The sequence below is a fragment of the Neofelis nebulosa genome, chromosome 16, assembly GCF_028018385.1.
Source record: "Neofelis nebulosa isolate mNeoNeb1 chromosome 16, mNeoNeb1.pri, whole genome shotgun sequence".
Taxonomy (NCBI): domain Eukaryota; kingdom Metazoa; phylum Chordata; class Mammalia; order Carnivora; family Felidae; genus Neofelis; species Neofelis nebulosa.
In genome coordinates, this window is record NC_080797.1 from 37643943 (window position 1) to 37671592 (window position 27650).

Below are 27650 nucleotides of genomic sequence, written 5' to 3' on the forward strand. Positions count from 1 at the left end.
AGGGACCCTCCGGCGGTAGACAGCGAGCCCTACCCCCTGCCCTCCTCCCGTTTTTGCTCCGGCGCGGGGCTCTGAGGCGTCCCAAGGCCGGCCGGTTCCTGTCAGGCCCGGGGAGGAGGGGCGGGCGGGGCGGCCTCTGCCTCCCCGGGACGGGCGCTACCACCCGGGCGGGGAGGAGAGCGCCTGGTGACGGTGGGGCGGTGGCGGCGCCCGGGGGCGGGGTGCGGAGCGAGCCGGCCGACTCCCTGGAGCGGAGCGGGGCGGGGCGGGGCGGGCCGTGGGGGCGGGCCGTGGGGCGGACGGAACCACCGGGGCGGGGTGGGGAGGTAACGGGACGGGCGCTACCATGGCGCGGTGAGGGAGCGGGGGTGGGGATCGGTCCCGGGGAGGCCTGGGGCCGCTGGCTTGTGCGCCGTCTCGGCCGCCCCCCCTTTTGCCGCCGCCGCCGCCGCCGCCCCGGGCATGTCGTCCAACTGCACCAGCACCACGGCGGTGGCGGTGGCGCCGCTCAGCGCCAGCAAGACCAAGACCAAAAAGAAGCATTTCGTGTGCCAGAAAGTGAAGCTATTCCGGGCCAGCGAGCCGATCCTCAGCGTCCTGATGTGGGGGGTGAACCACACGGTAACCAGCTCCCCCGCGCGCGCCCCTCCGAGCGCGGCGCCGCGCGCTCCCACGCCCCCCGCAGGCCCGGCCCTCGCCCCGCGGGCCCTGCCGGTGACGCCTGCAGCCCCTTGCCAAGCCACTTGCACGCCCACCCCACCCTTGCACGCCGTCCCGGCCGGGTGTGCACTCCCCGAGCGCCACGCGAGGCCTGGTGTCTCCGACGGTGGTATGCCGTCGCCCCCTCCCTTCCCTCCAGCCCCTCTAGCTTCCTGCGTCTGGCTTGCTCGCTTCGGGCAGTCCCTGGAGCGCTGGGGGAAGGCCTGGGTGCGGCGGAATCGCTTTCATCCCTTCACCCTGTTTGTTGCATGTGTTTCCCCCCTTGTTCCTTTAACCGGCTGCCAGCTCACTGTCCAGTTGACGGAGCAAGTGGCATTGGCCTGCCTGAATATTCCTCTATTTCTGGTTATTTGGTTGGTGTGGCTGCTTAAAGTTTCCCACCCTCCAGATCTCCCTACCCCTGACTGTGGAAATCCTTCCTGGGTTTCCTTTTTTTCTTCTTGAACAAGATGTATCAACTGGAGAAGCACAGGCTTCCTTGAACCACAGACACTTTACCAGGGTCTTCCTTGGTTAGGGAGAAGAGAGAATGTAACCATTTGAGAGAAGGTGAGGCCTGATTATAAGGAGGGCTATTCATAGTAGAAATAATGTGTCTTCTTGCATTCGCCTATGGTGTTCATGTCAAAGACACTGACTTCTCTTTTTATTGAGCTTTCTGTTGTATGGTCATGAAGGGTGTGATAGTGGATGGTGGTTAGGGTGAGAGGGCGGTCCCCTGGACCTTTGGGGTGCTTTGAGATTGTCCTAGGAAGTTGGAGCCCAGCGTTAGTGCTTGAGCTGGAAGACTTTGTGCCCTGATTGTTTAGGGTCTTTCTTTTCTTTTCCATCCACTTGCTCCTTGCCTTCTGACCACTTGCACTGTGAGTCCCTACACCAGGAATGAGCCGAGGAAGTTAAAGGACCTGAAACACCAACTTCACCAGCTGGAAGTTTGGAATGAGGAAGATGAAGCTGATGGCTTGGGTTTCCTGTGAATTTCAGTTTAGGCACCTGACTTTTCAGAGCACTTGCAATTATCCTCAAGATCAAATGATGACAGAGGGGCCTGGGGCCAGCAAGACTTTGTGCTTTGCTTTGGTAGAGGAGCCTTCAGCTGGAGATCGATGAACCTTAGTCTGAGCCAGGGTTTTAGATCTTTACATCTAGTACAGAAAAGTACATGCATATGATGAGGTCTTTGTTGGTGTTTTGGTCTTGGACAGGTTACGGTTTTCAGTAACCTCACTCAGGCGAGGGTCCTCCTGGCCAGGGTAGGGACTAGCATTGCCTGGAAGCTGCTCTGGGCGAGTAGTCCAGCAGACTTTGTTTCTCCTGCTTCCTGCTGCTTCAGGGGTCATCTGACAACATTGCAAGGGAAACTGGGTCATGAAAATGTGAACCTTGTGTCCCTGCCTGGAAGTCAATCCTTAATTTTGTTCTACAGCCTGCTTCTCACTAGAAAGCATCCTGTCTATATAGAGAACTGGTGGAGGTCTGAGAGTCAGGAATATTGCAGCTAACTACCTTGGGTCCTTATTTTATACACGAAGAAATGGAGGCCTCAGGTGGGGGATTAGCTCACCCATGGCCACGGCAAAAGATGCAGCTCATTGTCCGACACCATGGGCTGTGTTGGCCACTGCTGCTGCTTGAATGGCAGGTCTCACTTTCTGTGCTTCCTGTTGTTCATTCCATCTCTCAACCGGGTGCCAGGATAGGTGAGGATTATCGTCTTGTTGGAGAACCTGAATGCACCCTCAGGTATGTGTGCTTGTGCACGCCGTTTCTCGGGAGTGTGTGTGACGTTTGGCAATGAGTCTGCCCAGATGTGGGCCTCTGAATGGCAGATGGATAGGCATCTGTGATTCTTACTTTCTTGGACTAGGGGGTCACCCTCCTTCATTGCTAACTTGAAGAAAGTTCGTTTGAGGGCTAGTTGGGAAGGCATTCATTGACTTTAAGTAAGGCCCACGGTTCTGGGTGTAATGAGTGAGCACCTCAGGGGAAAGGCACTGGGCACCACTCCCTGGACAGGCCAAGCAGCGTAGGGCAGTTAGTTCCAAGCTTTATTGCATTCATCTTGGCCTGCCATAAGGTCTGATACTTTAGGGTCCCCATCGGGGAGATGGAGGTGTCTCTGCAGAAGAAGAGTGGTATAAAATCTTGCAGTTCTCTAGGGGGTCAGGACTGCATTGTTCTTGGCAGATTGCTAGCCCTTCTGGGAGGTTACCTTCCTTCAGAAGCCCACTGTTGCCACTCTTTGCGATCTGAGGTTTCAGATACCACGTTTCTTTGATTCTTTAGTCTCTCACCCACTTAGGCGTTTAGAGCATGATGGTCTGTGACTGATGGTGCATGAGATGCTATGTCTTTATCGAGAGCAAAAGTCAGTTACTCTGTCCTGAAGTGGTTGATTGACTTCTAGATGGAAAAAGACAGGTTTTTGAGCTTGGTGTTGTTACAGGAGCTCCTCTCCTGGACAAGCTTGGTGTTGTTACAGGAGCTCCTCTCCTGGACAAGAGATGCGGCCCATGGACTTTGTGGAGGGAGACTGAAGGAAAAGGAGAAGAGTCAGAAGACTTTGGATCTGTCAGGGAAGAACTAGTAAAGAGAGAAAACCAGGGGTTTTGTGGATGAAAAACAGTTTAGAGGCTCTTGAGTTAGGGAAGAGATTGTCTTGGAGAGGGGCGTGGAAACCAGAGATCTCCAGACCTGGGTCGATAACCTGTTGGCCATTTCAGGAATCAGGTATGTGTGAAGATTCACCCAGGTTATCAGAAAGAATGGGAGCAATCGATGATAGCGATATTTAACTATACAGGAAACTGATAGACTGTTCTACACCATTTTACATTTCCCCCAGCAGGGTTGTGGGGTTTCCAATTTCCCCTCATCCTTGGCAACACTTGTTATCGTCTGTCTTTTTTATTATAGCCCCCCTGGTGGATTTGAAGTGTTACCTCCTTATAATTATGATTTGTGTTTCCTTGATAACTAATGGTGTCGAGTGTCTTTTCATGTGCTAATTAGCCTTTTTTATGTTTTCATTGGAGAAACATCTAAGACCCTTTGCCCATTCTTTTAAAAACATTCTTGTCCATTTTTTAATTGGGTTGCCTTTTTATTACTGAGTTGTAAGAGTTCTTTATATATTTTTGATACAAGTCACTTATCAGATATATGATTTGCAAATATTTTCTCACATTCTTTGGATTATCTTTTCTACTTTCTTGATGGTATCTTTTGAAGCTCAGGTTTTTAATTTTGATAAAGTCCAATTTATGTATTTTTGTTTGTTTGTTTGCTTGTACTTTTGGTGTCATATCTAAGAAGCCTTCCCCTTATCCAAGGTCAATGAAAATTTACTCCTATATTTTCTTCTAAGAAAAAGTCTGATAGTTTTAGCTCTTACATTTAGGTCTGTAATCCATTTTGCATTAATTTTTGTGTACGGTGGAAGGGACAGATTCATTCTTAAGTCTGCTCAGTTCTCCCCCACACTTCACCCCTGTTCTGCCCATGTATTTTCTTTGCCTAATGCAGACCCAGAACCTCTTTTACCTGCCTTTTTGTCTTGCTCTGCCACTTTTAAAACCTTCAGTAAATATTCCCATTCTAGTGAGGCCTTTGGATAACTTTGCCCTTTGCCAGGGCTTTCCACCTCACCGAGAAGAAAAGGAGAAGAAAACCCACGGTGTGCAGAAGGACGAATAAACGTAGGGGTGAATTTGTTGGCACGTGTGGCTCTGTTCGTGCTTTTTTCCTCTCTGGTTTGAGGTCTTGCTTGGACTTCCTTGGTCTTGGGAGTGTGTTTTTCAACACAACATGTTTTCTGATGGAGGCAGGTGACACATGATTGTCGGTGGTAGCCAGCCCATTGCTGAGCCAACCACAGAATTGCAGGACAGGTCAGGAAAGCAGCACGTCCCGCCCACGCCTTCTGTGTAACAATTCCTATGAAGGTCACACAGGGAAGTAGAGGCTTCTGGAGTCAGAAGTTCACCAGACTAGAACTAGCGACTGAATTTTCATCTCCAGTAGGATCAGCCGAGGGTGAATTCTCTGCTCCTAAATTTCTCACTCAGCTTGTTTAGCCTCCTTATTATTCATGCTGATGGCTCATGGAGTTAATCATGTGGATAATCCAAAAACCACTTATGTGATGTGAGATACAACAGATTTACCATCCTAACACGTTGTATTTAGCGTGATACTTGAATGAATATGCATTCCGCAAGTGCACTTCTGCTGAAGGGCAGAGGGGTTGCTTGGCCCAGAAATGTGCTGGATAATAAAGGAAAGGCACATCTTCCTGAAACGTTGCTTTAAGTCATGACCTTTCAGGTTTCGAAACTTTTAGTTACTCCCCTTTACCTACCAAATAAAGTTTCTTCTTCTCTCCCTGGTATTTAAGACTTTTTAAGGTCTAGTCATAGCCTTCTCCATAGCTGACTTAATCTTCGTTCCCATTCTCCAGACCATGAGTCTTTGGCAAAGTCACAACAGCTTTGCTGTCTCTATTCTCTTTGTCCTGGTGTTGCCATCCTTCAGTCCCCTTTTTCTAGCCATGAATCCCTCTGGCCAGCATTTATTGTGCAATTACTATGTGCCAGTCATTGTGCTAGGGGCATAAACATGGGTAAGGTGGTCTCTTCCTTCTAGGGGCTCACAGCCTAGTGGAAAAATCAAGCATGTAAGCAAACAGTTACCCAAGTGAGTGTGATTTTTAGGTTATAAAGATGCACAGAGGAATGAATAATTAATTCAGCCTGGGAAAGACAGAGTGGGTCTCACAGAGGAAGTGTCATTTAGCCAGATCTTTTTTTTTTTTTTAATTTTTTTTTTAACGTTTTATTTATTTTTGAGACAGGGAGAGACAGAGCATGAACAGGGGAGGGTCAGAGAGAGGGAGACACAGAATCTGAAACAGGCTCCAGGCTCTGAGTTGTCAGCACAGTGCCCGACACGGGGCTCGAGCTCTCAGACCGAGAGATCATGACCTAAACCGAAGTCGGCCGCTTAACTGACTGAGCCACCCAGGCGCCCCGCATTTAGCCAGATCTTGTATGATTCTCTTAGCTTTATCCTTTCCTCAATTCCTGCTGCCAGAGTCTGTCACCTGAACTATTGTAATGGCCCCATAAATGGTCTCACTGCTGCTTATTTTTGCCTTTTCCAGTCCTTACTTGATTTTGATTCCAGGATACCTTTCTGTTCCATTTGAACATGTGAATTCCCAGACTTAAACCCAAGAGGACTTCCCATTTCCTGCCTAGTTAAGTCCAGATTTATATAGTGGACAAGTCTAAGTTCAAATCCAGGCTCTGCCCTTTATTATAGCTTTGGAGCTTCATTTTCCTTTTCTATAAAATAAGCAAAAACACTTGCCTTGCAGATTATTAGAATAGAGGCAAGGGGGGCGCCTGGGTGGCGCAGTCGGTTAAGCGTCCGACTTCAGCCAGGTCACGATCTCGCGGTCCGTGAGTTCGAGCCCCGCGTCAGGCTCTGGGCTGATGGCTCGGAGCCTGGAGCCTGTTTCCGATTCTGTGTCTCCCTCTCTCTCTGCCCCTCCCCCGTTCATGCTCTGTCTCTCTCTGTCCCAAAAATAAATAAAAAAACGTTGAAAAAAAATTAAAAAAAAAAAAAAAAGAATAGAGGCAAGGGATGGAAAATGCTTCCTTAGTCAAGGTAGCTATCCATAAGAAGGATCACACAGCACAGTATAGGGGCACCAGACCGACCTGGGAGCAAATCCTGACTCTGCACATCCTGTCTATGTGACCTTGAGCAAGGTACTCTGAACTTCTTTTGCAAAATCAGATTAATAGCAGTTCATGTGACCAACCAGGTATTAGAAATCATAGCACAGAGGGGCGCCTGGGTGGCTTGGTCGGTTAGGCATCCAACTTTGGCTCAGGTCATGATCTCACGGTCCGTGAGTTTGAGCCCCGTGTCGGGCTCTGGGCTGACAGCTCAGAGCCTGGAGCCTGTTTCAGATTCTGTGTCTCCCTCTCTCTCTGCCCCTCCCCTGTTCATGCTCTGTCTCTCTCTGTCTCAAAAATAAATAAACGTTAAAAAAAAATAAAAAAATAATAATAGCACAGAGCAGAAAATATGTGATACATGTGATATCTATGTATTTGTATATACAATATATGATAATATAAAGCACCAGCCACTTTTAGGTATTTGGTAAAAAGAAGCGGCTGTTCTTTATTAATACTGATAATATGAACATGTTAGACCAGTCACCTATCTTCCTATGTTGTCTCCCTCCACTCCTTAGTGCTGCTGACCTACCCTCTCACCCTCCAGACTTCTCCTCACCCCCCAGCTCTGTACTTAGGCTGGGCAATAGACGTTTACAACTCTGAGGCTTGGTTCTGACTGTTCCCACCACCTGGGATTCCCTTCCTCTTATTTATTTATTTTTTTTGGAGAACTACCATCCTAGGCCTTTCTCACACATTCTCCACAGCTTCCTCTAGCCAGCAACTCTGACTCCCACTCCCAGGCAGCACCAGTTTCTTAATCTGTTTTGCCACCTCCCTTTATTCATAACTCCATAGCACTCATCACATTGTATTCTTTGTTGTCTGTCTTCTCAGCTAGACAGAGATCATGTCTTTTTATTTTTGTATCCCCAGCTCTGGCACAGCCCTGGCACAGCCCTGGCACATATAGTAAGGCCCTCGGTACACTGAGTAGAAATTAGCTGAAGAGGAGTTTGGCAGAGTCTGAGCCAGGTCAGGAAAGGCCTTAACTGTCAGGCTAAGGAGGTTTGCCCTGCGGTTGATGAAGAGCCACGGACGATCTTAAGTACGGGTGTAACATGATCTTGTACATTCTTCCAGTGTCAAGTGCCCTTGGCAATACCAGGAGAGGCATTAGGTGCCCTGTTTCAAGCCTGATGTGTGAGAGCCAGGAGTCTTTGTGACCACATTAACCTCACCCTCTGAGCCTCTCCTGTTCTTGATGCCTCTGTGCTGTGTTCACACTTACTTGTATACTACTTGACTTTGAATTTCTCTTATGTCACGGGTTTGTCTCATCTCCCTGATTAGAGGAGAAGCCTCCTACTTCTTTTGGGTACATAGTGTGCATGTTTCCCCCGCTGTGCGCCCCCTCCTCCCTAACATGAAGTGAAGCATGTAGTAGGTATTTTAGTAAGTGCTTGTTCAATTGAAATTGAATAGAACTCTCCGGGGATGTAAAATTTAGCACAACTAAAAAAAAAAAAAAATAGTACAGCTAATCCCCAGAGTGAATCATCTACATGGGGCCCAGTGGAAATGAGAGGTGAGTCTACATAGTACAGATGTATGGATTGTTCGCCAAAAAGTATCTCAGAAATTTCTTCCCGTTGGGTTGTGTAGTCAAGAATAGAGATGAAGGGAGAGCTGAAAACCAACCAACTGGACAACCACTCGAACTAGGCTGAACTAAAAGTTAACAGAGAATTAATGAGTGTTCCTGAATAGCTGCTGTTAGAATAATTCCCCCCGGCTTGCCGCAGCTGACCCTCGTAGGCAAGGGCTTCAGTCTTTTCTAGTCCTCGCAGCATCAAGCCCTGCCCTGGCACCAAATCTGGATTTGAGACTATCCCAGAATCTATGGATAGCAAATACTAGAACATTTTGGTATAAAACCATACTCTTGGAGCCAGTGGTATGTCCTTTCTAGTGTGGAGGTGTGAACTAGAAAATCCGGAAGCTGCACATGCTCTATGAACTTCTTAACTTCTTTAGCTGTCAGAGCCGGGCAGTATATGCTGGGGCGGGGGCGAGGGGAGGGGGGGAGGAGGTGGGCCAGCTACCATGAATTGTTTGTGTTGGCAAGAAAACGAGGAAGTAGAATGGTTTCCTCCGAAGGCACAAACTTAACAATCGGGCTCCCTTGTGAGCAGCCCCTGGAATGGGAAGTGTGTGTGTGTGTGTGTGTGTGTGTGTGTGTGTGTGTGTGGCTGGTAAGCCAATGGCAGGCATCACAGACATGAATGCTGGGAATTTTCAGGTCCAGTCTGATGAGTTTCGGCAAATGTATATAGCCATGTAATTATCAACCCAAACAACATATAGAACACTTCTGTCACCCCAGAATCACACCTGTCATGTCCCTTTACAGTCAACCACCTCCAGCCCAAACCCAGGCAGCCTCTTTTTGGATTTCTCTCACTGTAGATTTCTGCTCTAGAATGTCATGTAAATGGACCCATACAGGATATACTCTCATGTGTATGCCTGTCCGTTTTTGCTAGCAGTTTATTGAGTCTCTGCCCCACTGCCAACTTCTGCCAGTACCCTGCTTACCCCCCGCCCCTCCGCCACATATATATGCCTGTGCCTTCCTTCATTTCCCCAGAAGCAAATTAGGTTTTTCACTAACTCTAGGAAAATATGGTTCCCCAGCCTGGTTACTGCATTAACTTGAACTTCTATCCTCTGACATTTCTAAATAAAAAAGGTTTGCAGCATGAAAGGGGCAGCAAATTAAATGCTGTTTCCCCCATTCATGCTCCTAATGACTCTAGGTTATTCCCTCACTGCCACATGGGCCTCATTGAGATAATAGGATTTGCAAGGAAAGTCTCTGGGAGACATAAGGCTGTGCGTCCCCTCCCCCCCAGCCATTAAGGCAGACCTAAGGTTTCCTCCGTAAATCCTGAATGCATTAGTGGCTACTGGGTAGAGGGTCAAGTGTCAAATACTCTGCTGTGAAGGGAGAGGACATCTGTGGCTAATTAGACCACTAATTGGCTAAGCTGGGGACAGGGAAGGGCAGGATGAGCTCTCTCAGCTCTGCACCAATGGGAAGCCTGCTCTCCGGCAGCCTCCTGCTCCCTGAAGGGAGAAGAAAGCCCATGGGAAGGTTTGTAAGGCACCCCACCCCATCTCCCCCAGTTTAGCAGAAGGCAGGACCTGGCTCTTTTAAATTTTAATTATTTAAAATTTATTTTTATTTTTATTTTTTATTTTTGAGAGAGAGCATGAACATCTATGAAGATGGAGTGGGGGTGGGGGGAGCGGGGGACAGAGGATCCAAAGCGGGCTCTGCGCTGACAGCCCAGAGCCCAGTGTGCGGCTCGAACTTCACGAACTGTGAGATCGTGACCTGAGCTGAAGTCAGACACTCACCCAGGCGCCCCTATTTTTAATTAAAAAAAAAAGTTTATTTATTATGAGAGAGCACAAGTGGGGGAGGGGCAGAGAGGGAGAGAGAATCCCAAGCAGGCTCCCTGCTGTCAGCTCAGAGCCTGACACGGAGCTCAATCTGAAGAACCTTGAGCTGAAATCAAGAGTTGGCTGCTTACCCAGGCACCCCAAGAACTGGCCCTTTTTTTTTTTTTTTAAATTTTTTTTTTCAACATTTCTTATTTATTTTTGGGACAGAGAGAGACAGAGCATGAACAGGGGAGGGGCAGAGAGAGAGGGAGACACAGAATCGGAAACAGGCTCCAGGCTCCGAGCCATCGGCCCAGAGCCCGACGCGGGGCTCGAACTCACGGACCGCGAGATCGTGACCTGGCTGAAGTCGGACGCTTAACCGACTGCGCCACCCAGGCGCCCCATGAACTGGCCCTTTTTTAATCAGGAGAGTGAGAGTGAGCCAGTGGCCAGATGTCTACCTCATCTTTTCACTTAGTCCTTTATTTTAGGGGCACCTGGGTGGCTGAGTCGGTTAAGCATCTGATTCTTGATTTTGGCTCAGGGCATGATCTCACAGTTCATGAGTTCAAGTCCTGCATCTGGCTGTGTGCAGGCAGCAGGGAGACTACTTGGGACTCTCTCTCCCTGTCTCTCTGTTCCTCTCTCTCAAAATAAATAAGTAAACTTAGGGGCGCCTGGGTGGCTCAGTCGGTTAAGCGGCCAACTTTGGCTCAGGTCATGATCTCGCGGTGAGTTTGAGCCCCACGTCAGGCTCTGTACTGACAGCTCGGAGCCTGGAGCCTGCTTCGGATTCTGTGTCTCCGTCTCTTTCTAGCCCTCCCCTGTTCGCGCTCTGTCTCTGTCTTTCAAAAATGAATAAATGTTAAAAAAAATTTTTTTTTAATAAATAAGTAAACTTATAAAAATAAATTTAATCCTTCACTTCGGAGATGAGTTATCCACCCACACAAACTCATCCAGCTGCTTTCGTACCATAACCTGGTTTCTTGAGTGACCTCAATTTGTATGAAGATGTTAAAGGCCACCATACCCACATAGGTTGTGTGATGTTTCTTCATTGATCTACTTATTACTACATTTGACCAATATTTATACAGTATCTGCCAGATGCAAATCATGGTGCCAAGCACCATGGACCCTCTGGAGATCAGTTAGATGACCTTTGCTTACAAGGATCAGTAATAGGGTCTTGCCTCGCTTAGAGTCTAGCAAGCTTGTGAGGTTGATAAGCACTAACCACAATATGAGGGAGGCTGTGTGATGGCCAAAGGACAGATGCAGACACTGCTTCAGGAATTCCAAAATCAGAAAGAATATTTATGGTCTAGAGAATCACGGGAAGCTTCCTGGAGGGAGGTGCCTTTTGAGCTGGACCTTATCAGATGGGGAGAATTTCAGTAGGTAGAGATGAAGTTGGGAACTTAACTTGAAGAGAAGAGCAGAAATATAAAGACCAGGAGGGACTCCATAGACACGTTTTTGGTGAGATGGCGGCATTCACGTTTGTTTGTAGCATATCGCGTCTCTTGCTTTGCAGATCAATGAGCTGAGCAATGTCCCCGTCCCTGTCATGCTAATGCCAGATGACTTCAAAGCATACAGCAAGATCAAGGTGGACAATCATCTCTTCAATAAGTAAGTTACCTACTGAGTGGGCTCAGGTTTTGTGGGCAGTCCTTTCCCTCAAGGCAGAGAGCTTCCGAAAACTGGCGCACGATAGTGCCAAGCCAGCGCCTGGCAGGGTGTGACAGGGACACCTGGATCTCAGAGCTGACAGACTGGCAGGGAAAATCCATTCATTATGGGCCTCTCCCCTTTGCGGTGTTTCGTCATCGCCTTTGTCTACCTGCCTCCAGTGTCCCTCGGGGCATGTGGCCAGGCCCAGGGTGATTCATCTGGGGCCAGGTTAGGTAGCAGTGAGCTGCTCACGAGCTGTGGTGTCTAGTGTGAGGCTGACAGCAGTGGCCCTATCTTGATCTCCATCTGAGGCAAGAAGCTGCCAGACATGTTCCTGGCCCGGAATGCAGCCAAGCTCTTCCCTTTCCAACGGGTGTGTGAAAGACAGGCCGAGCATGGGGCCCAGGGGCGCCATCCAAAGCAATTCTTCCCACTTTCGTTCACTGTGGCTTCTGGGATCGACACTGGGGTCGGAAGCTTGTCTCAGGTTGTTGGAGCAGCCATCTCACCTGGTCCAGTGTGGGGCCGGCTCTGAGCCCTCTGGAAGCCTCACGTTTTCATCCTACTGTGGGTCACCCCGGGAACCATTCGCTGTTCACACTCCCCTCCGTTCTGCATTTGCATCCTGGCTCCACTTTCCATTGCCCCACCGTCCCCGCACCTCACCAGCTGGGCTCTGTCACCCCACCATTGCCAGACTGCTAGCCTGGAGGGAAGCTTGATTTGAAAATATCCCTTAGTGGCCTCTCTGCCACGGTAAGTAATAACGACATCTTATTCTAGAAGACATCTGTCTTCGGCTAAGCGGCCACCTGTATGGACGGAAAACTCCTGTGTTTCTCACACCACTACCGCACGTCACTTCACTGGGTTTTCCACACGTCAAGCAATTCTGTAGGACACTAGTCGGGTGCCCTGCCAATTCAATTCAGCTCTGACACTGTCCACCTGCAGCTAGCATCAGGCCCCACAGGTGAAGAGCTTAGTCCCACAGAACTGCCCCCCACCTCAGACGCCAATCGCAAATCTAGGTCGTCACCTGTGCTTCTGACCAGCCTGCTGTGGGGCCCATGTTCCCCCGACCCTCCCCCTTGGGTTCGGTTAATTTGCTGGAGGGGCTCACAGAACTCAGGAAAACAGTTTATTTACTTGATTACTAGTTTATCATCAAGGGTACAGCTCAGGAACAACCAGTTAGAAGAGACACGTGGGGGAAGGTATGTGGGAAGGGGTGCGGAGCTCCCATGCCCTCTCCAGGTACACCACCCTCCCCACACCTGCGTGCATGCAACACCTGCGAACTCCGGAGCCCTGTTTTCATTAAGAAGGCATGATTGGTGAAATCGACTGGTGATTGGTTCAGCCTCTAGCCCCTCTCCCCTCCCCGGGGACTCCCCCATCCCCTGGATGGAGTGGGACTGAAAGTTCCAGCCCTCTCATCCTGGTTGGTTCCCCTGGCAACCAGCACCTATCCTTTGAGGCTTTCCAAAAATCACCTTATTCACATAAGCTCAGATGTGGTTGAAAGGGGATTGTTATGAATTAAAAAAAAAAAGACCTCTTTATTGCTCTTATGACTTAGGAAATTCCAAGGTTTTTAGCTGCTCTGTGTCCGAAACAGGAATGAAGACCAAATGTATATATTTCTTATTATATCACAGTATCACACCCGGTAAGGAAGAAGAGGCAGCCCTTGGCTCTGAGGCAGGAAAGGAGGTTGTTCTCTCCCAGGGGTCAGGGCTCTGGAAGTGGGCATCGAACCACTGCCCATTTCAGGGTCTGTGGCCTCTGGTGAAGTTCTGGGACCTTGACATCTTGGCCTAAAGGAGAGCATCAATTTCTTCTTTTCTTTCTTTGTTCCTTTTGGCCTTTCAACGACTGTTTATGTGCTAGTTATTAGCCTGCAGTGCTCCTTACTAGAAGATGGGTACATGAGGCAGACCAGGCCCCTGCCCTCATGAGAAGCCACTGCTTTTTTATTTCCTCGAAGTATATCATCCTGGAGTAGTCAGAGGGATGTATTTCTCAAAGGGACTCCCCAAGGAAGGTGGCCATTGTAAAGACGGAGGATTTGGAGGAGGCATCCCTTCAAGGCGATTCTCTACCCTCCTGGGAGTCTGAGTTTTTGACCAAGGAGTGGGAAGGGTTGAGGTTGGTGCCAGCAGCCCACAGACAAGGCTTCCTGAAAAGACAGGATTCCAGTCATTTGAGATCTCTTTAATCCGAAGCACCCTTGTCCTCCGTCCCGGGGGAAGCCCAAGGCAGGGCCTCAGGACGTGTTGATAGCAGCGTCCCCGAGGAGAGGGTCCCTTGGTGGAGAAAGTCCGCTCCCTTTAGCAGTCAGACTGCTGTCCGCCTCACAACTGCTGTTCCCAGGCAGCCAGTGACAGGTAGCAAGTACAGCTCTCGTGCAGGAAGGGCCTGCACTCCGTCTCACTTCTTGGCAGGTAAGGTTTTTTCCCTTTAATGTCGATTTCGTCTAAAGATAACACGCGGGAAAAGTACACAGATTGTAAGTATACAGCTCGACTAATTTTTACAAATTCAACACAAGGGATGTAAAGTTTTAAAACTCTTACATGCTCAGAATCACCAGGAGTATTGGTTAAAAATGCAGTTTCCAGACTCCTCTCCAGAATTTCTGGGGCCTAGAAACCTCCATTCTAAGCGCCACAAATTGTTCCGATTCTGATGACCTGTGGACCAAGCCCACAGAAGTTCTGATGTAAGGATTAGATGGGCAAGGAGAGGCTCACAAAGACGTTTCTCTGCTTTGCCCTAGGGAGAACCTTCCCAGCCGTTTTAAGTTTAAGGAGTACTGCCCCATGGTGTTCCGGAATCTCCGGGAGAGGTTTGGGATTGATGATCAGGATTACCAGGTACCGGGTGTCTTTGCAAAGTCGGAGGGGTCAGGGAGTGAAGTGGGGCCAGGAAGCCACAGGACGAGGAGAGGCAAGACTGGTCCACCGTTCTTATGCTACATCTTCCTGTCCTGTCCTGCTCCCGCCCACCCGGCGGTCTTTCCCCCGGTGCTGGCAGGCTTCTGGAGGGGTGAGGGCCCTGGAAGTGGTTCTGAAACTGCCTTGAAGGCTCAGGCTGTCTCCCTGGGAGGGAGAGGCGCGGGAGGGAGAGGGCTGCGGAAGCTGCTTCATCTCAGTCTGACATTCCCAGTCTAGGCCGAAGAACCCTTCTCCTTCGTAGTTTGACTTAAAAGAGAATTGTTGCCAGCGGGAGATGAGGCCTCTTAAAGCAGATAAGACAGAGTAGAAAAGGAAGACTTCAAGGGTAGTGTAACCTTGCCAGGTATGAGTGCCACCTCCTAAACTTGTCCCCTGTCCTCTGTTGGGAGGGGGGATTGGCGAGACTGGTGACTGCCCCCTCCAGGGGCTGATAATGCCATAGAGGCCTTTGGCCTGCTGGAAGGAATCAGTCCCAGTATCAGGGACGTTACAGTCTGACTCCTAGTGTGTGGTTTCTGTTACTGCTCCGCCTAGCACCTTCCTTGGACCTTCTCCCCCTGGCAGATAGCCTGCTGGTGATGGCGGGAGAATTTTCCACTTCACTTTGGTAGCAGTAAGAAATACAACTGACTTTCAGTTGTCTGTTGGGGTTGGGGGGGGGGGAGAAAAAAAAAGAGTGTACAGCCTACTGAAATCGAAAATGGACGCCCGAATCTTTTTAGAGACCATAACACCTCCCGGCCTGGTCCCAGTAAGCCCTTCATAGCATAGTTCCTGAGGAGCAGAACGCGCCTCGGTGAGTCCCCCTGCCCTCCCCCTCCGCTCTGGAGGGCCTCCTGCAAAGACGCCATCCCCAAGAGGAGGGCACGGGGATGTGGGAGGAGGAGATGCCAGGCCCAGAACGGTCAAGAATGGCTGTGTCTAGGAGGTACTGGGAGGTCCCTCCAGCCCCGCCTGTTCGGACTGAGCCCTGAGCTGAATCATGACCTGATTGGAGCTGGAGGTTTTCTGAAAACTCTTGCCACTACTGCAACCCCACGTTGCTCGGACGTCTTCCTTCCGCTGTGGCCCCTTCCCTTCCCCTCGGTATTCTAACCACATCCTCTCGGTGTCTGCATTTTTCCTCTAATAACCTTGTGGGCGAATGATTGTGCTCACAACTGACATAGAGGCAGGGCGGGCGTAGTTCAGAGAGGGAACTCGAAGGATTTGGAGTCAGAAAGCACTGCCTGCAGACAAGGCAGCAGTGGAACCTTCCTTCACACCTGGGCTGGAGGCCTGCATGTCTGACTGGGAGAAGGACCAGGCTGGGAGGGTGAGGCCCTCAGCTGTGTAGCCTACTCAACATTTCTGGGTCGGGGACACCCTGCTTTGGGGATGCCCTTTTAATTCAGGGAGCATCTCACCATGTCACATTTCAGTCTCCCCATGACAGTGGTGCTCCCTCCTTCCCCCGGGGTCCCGTGAGGAGGCATTCAGTGAGGGGAAAGCGTCGAATCCTAGGTAAGAGCTGAGGAAAGGGCTTGGAGAGGAGGCGTTTCTGTGAGCAGATCCCCACATGTGTGCTTGGGAATGGGGACATCTGGGACCTCCCTCTCTGCCTCGCCTTGCAAAGGTCTGCTTGGTGAACACATCCCTTCGGTTGACTCACGTGTCCCCCGCCACCCCCTCTAGAGGCTTCTACTGCTCTCTGATCCTGATGGGAGTAGGGCCTCAAGGAGGAGCGGTGGCACTAAGCTTTGTCTTTGTCGCCCCAGGAAACTGGGAAAATCATCTCCGTCTGCCTCATGTTCCAGGTCAGGGAATTCAGGAGTGGACAAGTTAAATGGCTCACCCAAGGTCATGTTACCTGTGAGCGTCAGGATTCAAGCTCAGCCCCAACGTCTGAGGCAGAGATTTAGTTTACAGGGCAGTTCTAGGGGGTCAGAATGAGAGGAAGTGTCTCATAGTCAGCCCTCTTCCCATCCAGTCAGGGATTAGGAGCTGGTGGAAAGGAACAGCTCTTGTCACTCTGCAGGAGGACTTTCGGGAGAGAGGTGAACTTCCGGTGAGGCAAGGGGTGGGTAAGGCCCTGCCTGTCTCGTCGTGGCTGGCTTCAGAGCAGTCTGGCCCAAGTAAAGGTCAGAGTCTTTGTTCCCCTCCCAAGACCAGCCCGCTTTTGTCTTGGTCCGTCAGAATTCGGTGACGCGCAGCGCCCCTATCAACAGTGACAGCCAGGGCCGATGTGGCACACGTTTCCTCACCACCTACGACCGGCGCTTTGTCATCAAGACCGTGTCAAGTGAGGATGTGGCTGAGATGCACAACATCTTAAAGAAATACCACCAGGTATGGTGAGTCCCGAGCCTGGGCGGTAGAGGAAGGATGGCAAGAGGGAGAAGAGAGCCCCTGGGGAGGGACTGGTCCTCTCACAGCGGCCCACACCTCCTGAGAACCAAGCACTTGGCCCTTCCCGGTGCCATGTGTCTGTGAGCTGAAATGCCTACTGGAAAAAAGGGAAAAAGGAGACATGAAGGCGTGCTACCGATTCAGTCCCATCGAACAGCTGGTTCTTGTCAGAGTCGGGAAGTTTCACACTCGGGCACCTGCCGCGTGTCTTCTAAAAGAGGCCCTGTGGGCTCGGCAGACTCGCTGCTTTTCCCCTTCTGACTCCCCGCTCATCAGGAACCGGTCCCGGAGAAAAGCAGGGGGCGGTGCGGCGGCCTGCTTGCGTCTTCAGGGAAAGCTGGCTTGTCTCTGGGGCCCCTGAGAAGTGGTGAAAGGGACTCCTGGTCTTTGGGGGGACAACGAAAACCCTGCCCGTGCATGGCTAAGGCCTCCCGGTGCAGGGCCGTTCATTTTTCCCGGACAGCCGGACGGCAGCCCCGCCTTTGCACGCCCCGTGCCCTCCGGCTTGCCCGTTCAGGCCAGCGGAGGAGAGGCCAGACCCGTCTGAGGTGCTGACACACCTCTGAAATGGCAGACACGTTCGGTGGCGTCCCAGTAGTGTGAAACCAGAAGGGCTCTGCAACTGCCTCAGCCTCTCCCTCTGCCATGCCCACTGGGGGCGGGGGTGGCCGTGGCCCGCTGTATGTCCAGGAAACCCCTGTGACTTCACAGGACCCCTTTGAAACCGACCGGTCTGGGAGCCAGACTCCCCGGGAGTGTCTGAGCCTGGGGCGAGCCCCGTCCGTCCTGGCACCTTCACACGTTCCTCAGCATCCGCCTTCCTCCCTTCGCTCTAGTTCATCGTGGAGTGTCACGGCAACACCCTTTTGCCGCAGTTCCTGGGCATGTACCGCTTGACCGTGGATGGCGTGGAGACCTACATGGTGGTCACCAGGAACGTGTTCAGCCATCGGCTCACTGTGCACCGCAAGTATGACCTCAAGGTAAAGGGCTCTGTGGCCGCCCTCCCACGTGTCGGGAGAGCCGGGGCACGTGTTTTGGCGTGGACGGGAGACTCGGGAGTTGATGTGCCTAATTCTTACAGGTCAAAGGCTGTTTGAGGTCCAGATGACAGTGACAAGGGGTTATTTATCGTACCATATTTATGGCACGGTCGATGTGCTTCAACTCCTGTCAGTGGGGCGTGCACGCCGAGGGCAGCACTTTAGGGACAGGCTGTGCTGATACACGCACTCAGGCGTGTGTCCGGGCCCCGCGGACTGACAGCACAAGCACGGTTCTGGACACGGAGAGGAACACGCTTGTGACTGTGAGCCACCGTGCTCCACTGTTCTCGAAGCTGGCTTCCTGACGTGTCCCCTCACACCTCTCTCTCCCTGCTACAGCCACGAGGGTTTCTTTCCATTCCAGTGCCCGTGCTCTCCTCCTCCAGCAGCTCGCGCGGGCTGCCTGGCCTGCGTTCCCTCCCTGCCCTTTTCTCCACCTCCACCAACTCCCACCTCATTGCTTCCTGCTTTCCCTTCTGGGTTCAGCTCACATATCACTTCTTGCAGGAAGCCGGCCTTGGCCTCCACCGCTGCCCCTCCCCAGTCTGGACCCGCCCTGTGCTAGTGCTCTTGGTGTCCTCCTCCCTTGTACCACCTAGTACTGTTGTAACTAACGGATTAATTAATCGCATAACTGCTTCTTACTGCCTGTCTCCCCTGTTAGAAGGAGAGTCCCCTAGGGGCAGGGCCTGGGTCTTGGTTCGGGGCTGTTGGCCGAGCACGTGCCTAGTGTCCGATCAGAGCTTGGTCAGTGGTCCGTGACACGGGAAGTGAACAAGTTGCTGCCTCCTGGCCTCTAGGACTCTAACCAGCCTCCTTCAGTTCACCTGCTGCCTCTCCCCAAAGACTGGTGCATGTTTTCTCGCTCAAAGGACTTTGCCTCAGCTGGACCTCTCCTGACGGCTCTTATCCTTTCAGGGCTCCACTGTTGCCAGAGAAGCGAGCGACAAGGAGAAGGTATGCCGGGACCTGTACTGAGCGAGTGTGGAATGGGCTGCTTGGAATCAGAAACACCTTCTGTCGGTCACCCTGTCCCTTCCTCCACCACAGCCCCCAGCCCAGTTCCCAGACGTGTGGCCTGTCGGTGCTGTGTCACCAAGCTCCCGCCCGTCCTCATCCTCGGCCCCGGCCTCTCTCCAGCCTTTAATCTCTACCCTTGCTGGGTTGGTCATCGTCCTACAGGGCTGGCGATCTCTGTCTCATAGTCCAGCCTGAATTGGGGAGTGGCTGCCTGAGCCCCGAGGTAGTTCCGGCTCAGCAGGAAGACGTGCTTTGGTCAGTCCTCAGTGTCTGACATATGTCAGATATTTGCCATTCCTGCCTGCCCGAGGCCTGGGACTGTAGCCTCGTGCGCTGAACCTATTGATTGGGCAGGCGACCATCTGTGCTCTAAGGACCCTTCCCTTTTCTGTACCATCACCTCTGGGGGTGAATGGTACCCAGCCTAATACACTGCTGTTGCTCTCCCAGGCCAAGGACTTGCCGACATTCAAAGACAATGACTTCCTCAATGAGGGGCAGAAGCTGCATGTGGGAGAGGAGAGTAAAAAGAACTTCCTGGAAAAACTGAAACGGGACGTGGAGGTACTTACTAACCCTCGTTTTCACCTTGGTTGAGGAGGCCCCCTCTTGTCCTCAGAGCAGGAGCCTGTTCAGCCTTAAGAAAAATTGAATTCACTACTTTCCAGGAGTGTGGACAAAAGGAAGGCTGGTGATTTGAACAGTGTGGGTGCGAATGCGTATTCCATTGCGGGGGAGACATTTGTGCCGGTAGAAGCTTTGTAACTCAAGTTGGAATGCTTTCCTTCACCTCTTCGCTAATCTATTCCAACACCTTTTTCAAACGCCCCGAAACTTTCTTTCTGGAGGTGTCCCTGTAGTGGAGAGGGTGGCAACGAGAAGCCAGTTGCTGACATCCACCAAGCAGGCCCTTCTTTGGCTCCCATTCTCCACTTACCCAGCAGCCTTCTGGTGGAATGGGGCTTCCTGTGGAGAAGTTCTTCCAGGGCGGGCAGGTGCTAAATAGTGAATGCGTTACTGGACCACTTGATAACTCAGTGTTTCCTATTTTAACAAATTGGGAGCCTGCTCATTAAAACCAAACCCTACAAACTTTTAAAAAGGTTTTTTTTTTTTTTTTTATTATTGTGGCAAAATACGCATAAGATAAAATTTGCTGTCTTAACCATTTGTGAGTATATCGTTGAGTGACATTAAGTACATTCACGCTGTTGTGCAGCCGTCATCACCATCCATCTCCAGAACTTTTCATCTTCCCAAACCGAAACTCTGTACTCATTAAACACTAATTCCCCGTTTCTCCTTCTGCCTAGCCCCTGGCAGCCGTCACGCTGCTTTCTGTCTCTGTGAATCAGACTTTTTTTTTAATGTTTATTTATTTGGGGGGGGGCAGGAAATGTGATTGGGGGAGGGACAGAGGGAGAATCTCAAGCAGGCTCCATGCTGTCAGCGCAGAGCCCAACATGGGGTTGATCCCATGAACCACAAGGTCATGACTTGAGCCAAAATCAAGGGTCATATGCTCAACTGACTGAGCCACCCCGGCACCCCGTGAATCGGGCTATTTTAAGTGCTTTATATATAAATGGATTCATACAGTTTTTGTCTTTTGCGTCAGGCTTATTTCACTTCCCATCATGTCTTCAAGGTTCATGCATGTTATATATAACACATGTCAAAGTGGCCTTCCTTTTTAGGGCCGAATAATATTCCACTGTATGTTTGTACCACATTTTGTTTACCTGTTCATCCATCAGAGGCAATTGGTTAAGGTTCTCCAGAGAAATAGACTAGGGTGCCGACAGATAGATACGCAGACAGACAGACAGACAGATGTTTATTGTAAGGAATCAGCCCACAGCTGTAGCTGGCACGTTAGAGACCCAGGAGAGTGGGTGGTTGAGAGTGTCGCCTGGCTGTGGCTTTCTTTCTTTTTTTTTTTTTGTTAATTTTTTTAATTTGAGACAGAGAAAGAGAGAGAGAGAATGAGCGGGGCAGGGGCAGAGAGAGACGGAGACAGAATCTGAAGCAGGCTCCAGGCTCTGAGCTGACAGCTCAGAGCTGGATGCGGGGCTCGAACTCATCAGCTGTGAGATAGTGACCTGAGCCAAAGTCCGACACTTAACCAATAGAGCCACCCAGGCAGGCGCCCCGGCTCTGGCTTTCTTATGGGGTGTTTGTTCCCTTTTCTTTTCCTCCTCATTTTCATCCTGACTGTTAAAGAAGCTGAATTACATAGTTTTTCAAGCTTTGCCTGTGCCCCTCAATTAGAAGTACATTTTACCTGGGGCGCCTGGGTGGCGCAGTCGGTTAAGCGTCCGATTTCAGCCAGGTCACGATCTCGCGGTCCGTGAGTTCGAGCCCCGCGTCAGGCTCTGGGCTGATGGCTCGGAGCCTGGAGCCTGTTTCCGATTCTGTGTCTCCCTCTCTCTCTGCCCCTCCCCCGTTCATGCTCTGTCTCTCTCTGTCCCAAAAATAAAAATAAAAAATGTTGGAAAAAAAAAAAAAAAAAAAAAAAAGAAGTACATTTTACCTTACAGCCCAACACGCACAACTGAAACACTGCCTGTCTACGTCGTGTTACATATGTTTTCTATCCTGTTCCATAGTATTTAATAATAAAAACTGCCTAGTCCCAGCCAACTAAATTAGATTTCCGGCTCGCAGTGGGTTGAGACCTGTGGCTTGAAAGCCACTGCCCCGTCACACCCACCTCTCCAGCCTCCGTGCAGTGTGGGACTCCTTTCTTCGCTGGGACTCACCACAGCGTCTCTTGGGCGGTTTCCTCTTCCCTCAGTGTTCTACGTCCTCCCGCAGCTTCTGCCTGCCTGTCTGCTCCTCCTCCGTCAGGCCGCCTGGGCTCCTCTCCCCAGAGAGGCCCCTCTCCCCGCTGCCCTGGCTCCCGCAGCTACTTCCCTCGAGGGACGGGCTTGTCCCTCGAGGGACAGCCGTCTTCCCCGCTGGGCACTGAGCTCACTGAAGGCAGAGACTGATGTTTTTTTCTCGCCCGGGGCTCAATCGGAGGATGGACTTGAAGGGAGTGCCTTTTCTCCTCTTTCCAGATGCCACTGGGGTGTCCCTGTAACCTCTCCCTCCCATCTCTCCCTCCTCACCCTCCCTAGTTCCTGGCCCAGCTGAAGATCATGGACTACAGCCTGCTGGTGGGCATCCACGACGTGGACCGGGCGGAGCAGGAGGAGATGGAGGTGGAGGAGCGGGCAGAGGACGAGGAGTGCGAGAATGACGGGCTGGGTGGCAACCTGCTGTGCTCCTACGGCACGCCTCCGGACAGCCCCGGCAACCTCCTCAGCTTCCCCCGCTTCTTTGGTCCCGGGGAGTTCGACCCCTCTGTTGACGTCTATGCCATGAAAAGCCATGAAAGTAAGTGGGAGCCGCGTCTGTCTGGCCACGGGGCCAGCTGCTTACTGCCCTCCTCCCTGCCTCCTCTTCTTCCTTTCCTGCTTCCCTCCCCTGCAGGTGCCCCCAAGAAAGAGGTCTATTTCATGGCCATCATCGACATCCTCACGCCATATGATGCTAAGAAGAAAGCCGCGCACGCTGCCAAAACAGTGAAGCACGGGGTGAGTCCTCCCTGCCACGTCGAGGCCCGGGGCAGGCAGCCTTGGGCCTCCTGCTCTGAGCCGCTCCCCACCCCGCCCCCACAGGGAGCAGGCCCCCTCCCAGCCTCCCGGTTCTCCCTGCCGCCCACCCCTGTGCTCTCCCCACCAGCTGATCTGCCCAGCCTAGTGGCCCCTACTTCTCAGCTTATTGGTTCCGTTCCCAGAGCTGCTGGGCAACTTGTGCATCCTGTTGCCTGCAGGGAATAGCTCTGTGTACACACCCACGCTGCTCCCCAGAGGCCCTTTTCCCCATGGACTTGAAGTGACTGTCTCCAAACACGGACCCCGCCCAGAGATCCAGTCTCTCCACCACCTCCCCACCGCCTTGCTGCTACTCAGTGGGTTCAGGCGGGGGCTTGTGAGTCAAAGGAGCCAGGCCACGGTGGTTCTGAGACGGGAACTGCTCCTCGAGGGCCTGCCCAGGCGGGGGTACAGCATTCAGTTCAAACGCTGGGCCAGAGACTTCCAGATACCCAGACTCCTCCCGGCTGTAGGCTCTCAGGGCCAGGGAGCTCGTCCTGAGTCAGCCTCTGTGTGTTACAGGCGGGGGCCGAGATCTCGACTGTGAACCCTGAGCAGTACTCCAAACGCTTCAACGAGTTCATGTCCAACATCCTGACGTAGTTACCTTCTACCTTCAGCCAGAGCCGGAGAGCCGGATGTGGGGTCGGGCCAGAAAAGGGAGAGGGTGTATTTGGGCTAGATGGGAGGGTGGGGAGCGTGGGGAGCAGTGTAGGGGGAGGGAGGGCTTCAGTGATGAGACTGCAGCCTGTGACATTGAAAGACTCTAGCTGGGGAGGAGGGGATGTGCTGTGTGAGCATGTACCCACAGGGTGTAGCCTTGATCTTTCCCCCATTTGACCCAGGTTGAAAAGGGGTTTCCTTTTTGTTCCCTTGTAACCTTTTTAACAATACGTTGGGGCTAGAGATGAGTTTGTGGGTTTATGTGGGTTTTGTTTCTGAAATCTCATTGCTCCAGGTTTGCTATTTATAATGATGTGTGTCATCACCCCATCACCCTCCCCATCCCTGCCCTGCTCTCGGTTCCCTTCAGTGAAAGAGGCACCCCCATGGACCCGGCCAAGGGGCCTCTCAGGGCCAAGTGCTCTGATGGCAGAGGAGAGGTCAGACACTTCAGTCCTGCTGCATTTGATCTTTGGATTAACTTTTTCATTTTATGGAGTATTGTGCACAAACTTCCTCTACCTTTTCACCTTGGATCCAAGTGAAATGTTACCTGATTCCTCCATCTAAATGCTGTCCTCCAAATCAACAGCAGGCATCTTGGATCAGAATCAGAGATCTCACAGGGGCGTGAGTTCATCCTCATGGGATGGTGAGGGGTGGGGGTAGCGGCTGGGCTCTTGGACAGCTGGTTCTCACAGAACCCTGCGATCATCATCCACGCCTCTGAGCTCCTTTGGCTGCTGGAGTTCAGATGTCCTGTCTAAAGCCTGCCTCCCGTTGGTCAAGAGGAACTAGAAAGCATCTTTAGGTACAGCAGGAGCCTTCATGCTTCGATGGTTATTTCCCCTTGGGAAACCCCCAGAACCTGATGAGTAGCCAGTGAGGCCTTGTGCCCTCCATCCATTGACTTCCTCCTGACATTCTCCCACGCACCCTCCCTTGTAGTTGAGCTTTTAGCTGGGGGAGACCTCCACGTGCCTGGGATGCTCCTTGCAGAGAGGCCTCCTCAAGCCCCAGGGCCACCATGTAGATAATCTGATGCCCTGTGCCTGTGGTCTGTCCCCCTGGACAGTTTTGGCCATCAGGGAGTGCTGCCCCCCACCGTGGAGTGTGGCACCCAAGCCTGAGCTGGCCGCGGAGTCACTTGAAGATGTGACCCAGGAAATCCAATGTGGAGGCCTGAAATGGGATTCGACCTGGCCCAGCTTTGGGGCTGTTTTCCTTGATGCCCCCGTCTTAACTTTGAGCAGATCTGCCACCCCAGGGGTGCTTCGGGAGTGGCTTCCTGCAGCTTCGTGCAGGGTCCCCACCCACCTGCTGAGCTACCCAGGCCTCAGAACTGAGCCGGGTGTCATTCTGTGATGCCATCAGAGCAGTCTGGTCTGGCTCAGAGAGAACAGCCCTGTGTTGGGGGAGGTACATTCCTGCACCTTCTCACCCCCTCACCCGGAACTGGGGATTTGGGATGATCTATGGTAAAACTTTTGTAGATAACCCCACAGGTGCGATGCAAGTTTATGGAAACATTTCAAATGGATGGACTGGTTTCCTGTGGCTCCCTCCAAACCTGGCCAAGTTCAGCTTCTGGAGCAGGAACCACCGCCTCCGTGCCCTACCTGCAGCGTTTAGGTGAGGGGGGAATGGAGGCAGCATTCTTGGACTCCAGTGAGGCTGCTGGAACTGTTCTGGAAGAGGCAAATAGGTCAGACAACCGCCCCCCCGCCCAGGAAGGGGCCATAGGCAGCTCTGAATGATCAGCAGCAGCAAGACCATGAAGTGACTTGGGGAAGAACTTGGAACCAAGTGGCTCACAGAGAAAACAGATCTGACTTAGGACGGGATTACGTAGGAACGATGTTTGGACTTGATTTCCCCACCTCCTAATCAAGAATGGAAATTTGGATCTGTCCCTCGGGAGGCCCGCATCTTCCGAGCTTAGTGGGCTGTCCTCCAGCAGAGGCCACAGCCTTGGGCTCCCACCGGCTTCCTGCGTTTGGTCTGCTGATTATGTTGCCATCATGTGTGTGAAAAGTGTAACACAATCCATCGGTTAAAAACGAGCTACCAGGTATCTAACTTCTTTAACATTGAGTTTTGTGTTTTTTGTGGGGTTTTTGGTTGTTGTTTTTTTTTTTTTTTTTTTTTTTGTATATTGTTTACATTTTGAGAGTAGCATTCTGTTTCAAATGCTTTTTTTTTTTTTTTTGACAGTATTGTTGTTTGGGTCAAAACATTTGAGCTGTGGTCGGGTGGACTTTAGATTTTTTTAAAAGGTCATTCTCTGTGCTATCTTCAAAACCTTGGGTTTGGCCCTCTAATTCCTTTGGCATTCAAATGTTTAAAAGCTATTTATCTTGGTTTATGCCAGTTTTCTTTCTCTTCTTTCTGTAATGATGCCGATGTGTTTGGTTTGTGGTCTGAATGTGGAGAAAGTGAACTGATGGCCAAGCCTTTGTCTGCCCCCACTCCTTTCTCAGAGCCCCACCTTCCCGCTCTCCCTACAGAAGGCATCCAAGAGCAAAGGACTACCCTCAGCCTTCCTCTCTGGAGCCCTGAAGGAAAGCTCAGCTGTCCCACGGCACCCTAGAATAATTTGGGGGTCTCCTAAGAACCAGGTGTAAGGATAGGACGTGACGGACTGGGTGAAGCCCGGGATGGGGGTCAGGGCAGGATTCCTCTCCATTCCCCCCACCTTGACCACCTAGCCAGTCGCAGCTTCACCCGTCCTGAGAGTCTGGGGCTGAGAAACCCAGGCTGGTCCTCTGAAAACTCCGCGTAGACCACTAGATGAAGGCCTCTGGCCCTTGTTCCTATTAGTGAACCACTGAGTCTTTGTTCCCCCCCCCACCCCCCAGTGCAAGCTCCTTCCCTGTGCCCTGCGGTTTGGGGGTACAGGGCGGGCTGGGAAGCCAGCAGTTCCGGGAGCAGACTGCAGCAGCGCTCCATCTCTCCTTATCTAGCTCAGGGGTTACTGGTCTGTGGCGGGTGCCACGAGTCGCCCCTGTGGCTGTTCTCAGTGGCACCTTCTAAGTTCCCACCACAGGCAGCTCTCCCTCCCCTCTCCCAATTCCTACTGTTTCTCTCGCCTGTGCTTTAGGCCTCAAACAGGTCCCCTGGTAGCGCTCAGGGCTTGGGACTAGACTCCTGCCCTAGTTGACTTTCCCTCTTCAGTCTGCCAGGGTCTGCCCTGGGGAGGTGGACCAAAGACACAGGACTTCTCTCAGTAGCCAATCCTCACCCCCCAATTGTCTTTTTACCAATTCAAGTTGGGAGGGAAAAAACTTCAGCACTCCCTAGCATCTGAGCTACTCGAGTGTTAGGGGCCAGAAGGGACAGTGTGTTTAAATGGCCCTTACAGCTCTGGCCTTATATGGCTCCCCCGAGTCTAGGGACCTCACTTCTTTCTGGCAGAAATGGGGGGCAGGGGTCCAGCCTGAGCACAGAAATCAAAGGGAAAACACATCCGAACAACTGCCCCCAAACCTACCAGCCACCTGCAGGGGCAGTGACTGCCTAGCTTTCCTCTGAGATGTGCCGCGTACGAAGAGTGCCTCCAGAGGGAAGGGGAGACTCAGCCGTCCCCAGCAAGTTGTGCCGAGATCCTTCAGAGGCTGGGGAGGAAACTTCCAGAGGAGTTCCTTCCCCCTCGCTCAGAGCTATTTTGTGAGTTGTGAACCAACAACAAACAGCCTTTAGGGGGAGGCCGGTGCCGCTCAGCACACCTCAACATCAGGTCAAATCATTGTAATCAAAAAATGTGAATGAAGCTGAGATTCAGCTTTTGGGGGAGCAGGATAAATACGACCCCTTCACGTGTGTGTCACTTCTCGGTTCTCACCGCACTCTCCATTTTTTAAATAGGAATTTTCAACCCCTTGTGCTTGTCTAATGTCTGCTCGGAACAGTTCGAGACACTGTTACTGTTTAAAAATGCATGCATGTGAAGATGAATCTCCAACCCAAGGAACAAATAAAACTCAAAAAACTTTGTGTACACATCTGTCATGTGTCAGTCCTTTGGAAACAAGCCTTTATTTTCCTCCGAATTAAAAGGTTTTGGCCCCAGTTTCAAAGGCTGCTTGGGTGAAATCAGTGTCTGGCTTGAGTTTGGAGAAAGAGTATATACAGGCCGTGACTTTGGCCACCTGCTTTTTCAGATGTGGCTAACAGAGCAGCGGTTAAGAGCACAGGCACCAGAACTGGGCAGCCGTCATGACCTTACTGCGCACATTGAGAAATGGACAAACCACCCGCTTCTCGCCTCTCTAACTACGTAAAACCAGCACTGGCTAAGAGCCACACACAACTACCACCCCTGTCCCAGCTCTTCCTTGACTGGCTATGTGGCTGACTTTGAACAGGTGACCTCTGTGTACCTCATGT

General features: G+C 51.6%; 1 protein-coding gene across 3 annotated transcripts; it reads left to right on the forward strand.

The window, feature by feature from the left end:
- The first annotated feature begins 329 nt into the window (after nt 1-329).
- Nucleotides 330-27261, forward strand: PIP4K2B (phosphatidylinositol-5-phosphate 4-kinase type 2 beta). 3 transcript variants are annotated; one of them, XM_058704934.1, is made up of 11 exons: nt 516-621; nt 1170-1269; nt 11407-11504; nt 14329-14425; nt 16682-16834; nt 17731-17877; nt 18859-18897; nt 19411-19524; nt 22083-22341; nt 22438-22541; nt 23124-27261. In XM_058704934.1, exons 3-11 carry the CDS (start codon nt 11440-11442, stop codon nt 23202-23204), a joined length of 1059 nt encoding a protein of 352 aa, XP_058560917.1. In that variant the 5' UTR covers nt 516-621; nt 1170-1269; nt 11407-11439; the 3' UTR covers nt 23205-27261. The 3 variants fall into 3 exon arrangements, with proteins under 3 accessions (XP_058560916.1, XP_058560917.1, XP_058560918.1); XM_058704933.1 differs by lacking the exon at nt 1170-1269 and having other exon boundaries at nt 330-621; XM_058704935.1 differs by lacking the exons at nt 516-621; nt 1170-1269 and adding an exon at nt 3220-3450.
- Nucleotides 27262-27650: the final 389 nt, after the last annotated feature.

Excerpts from the sequence above, each read along its gene's own strand:
- PIP4K2B (XM_058704933.1), top strand. The coding sequence starts at position 463 with ATGTCGTCCAACTGCACCAGCACCACGGCGGTGGCGGTGGCGCCGCTC. Across the intron at positions 11,505-14,328 it reads GACAATCATCTCTTCAATAA|GGAGAACCTTCCCAGCCGTT; the intron begins GTAAGTTACCTA and ends GCTTTGCCCTAG. Across the intron at positions 19,525-22,082 it reads AACTGAAACGGGACGTGGAG|TTCCTGGCCCAGCTGAAGAT; the intron begins GTACTTACTAAC and ends CACCCTCCCTAG.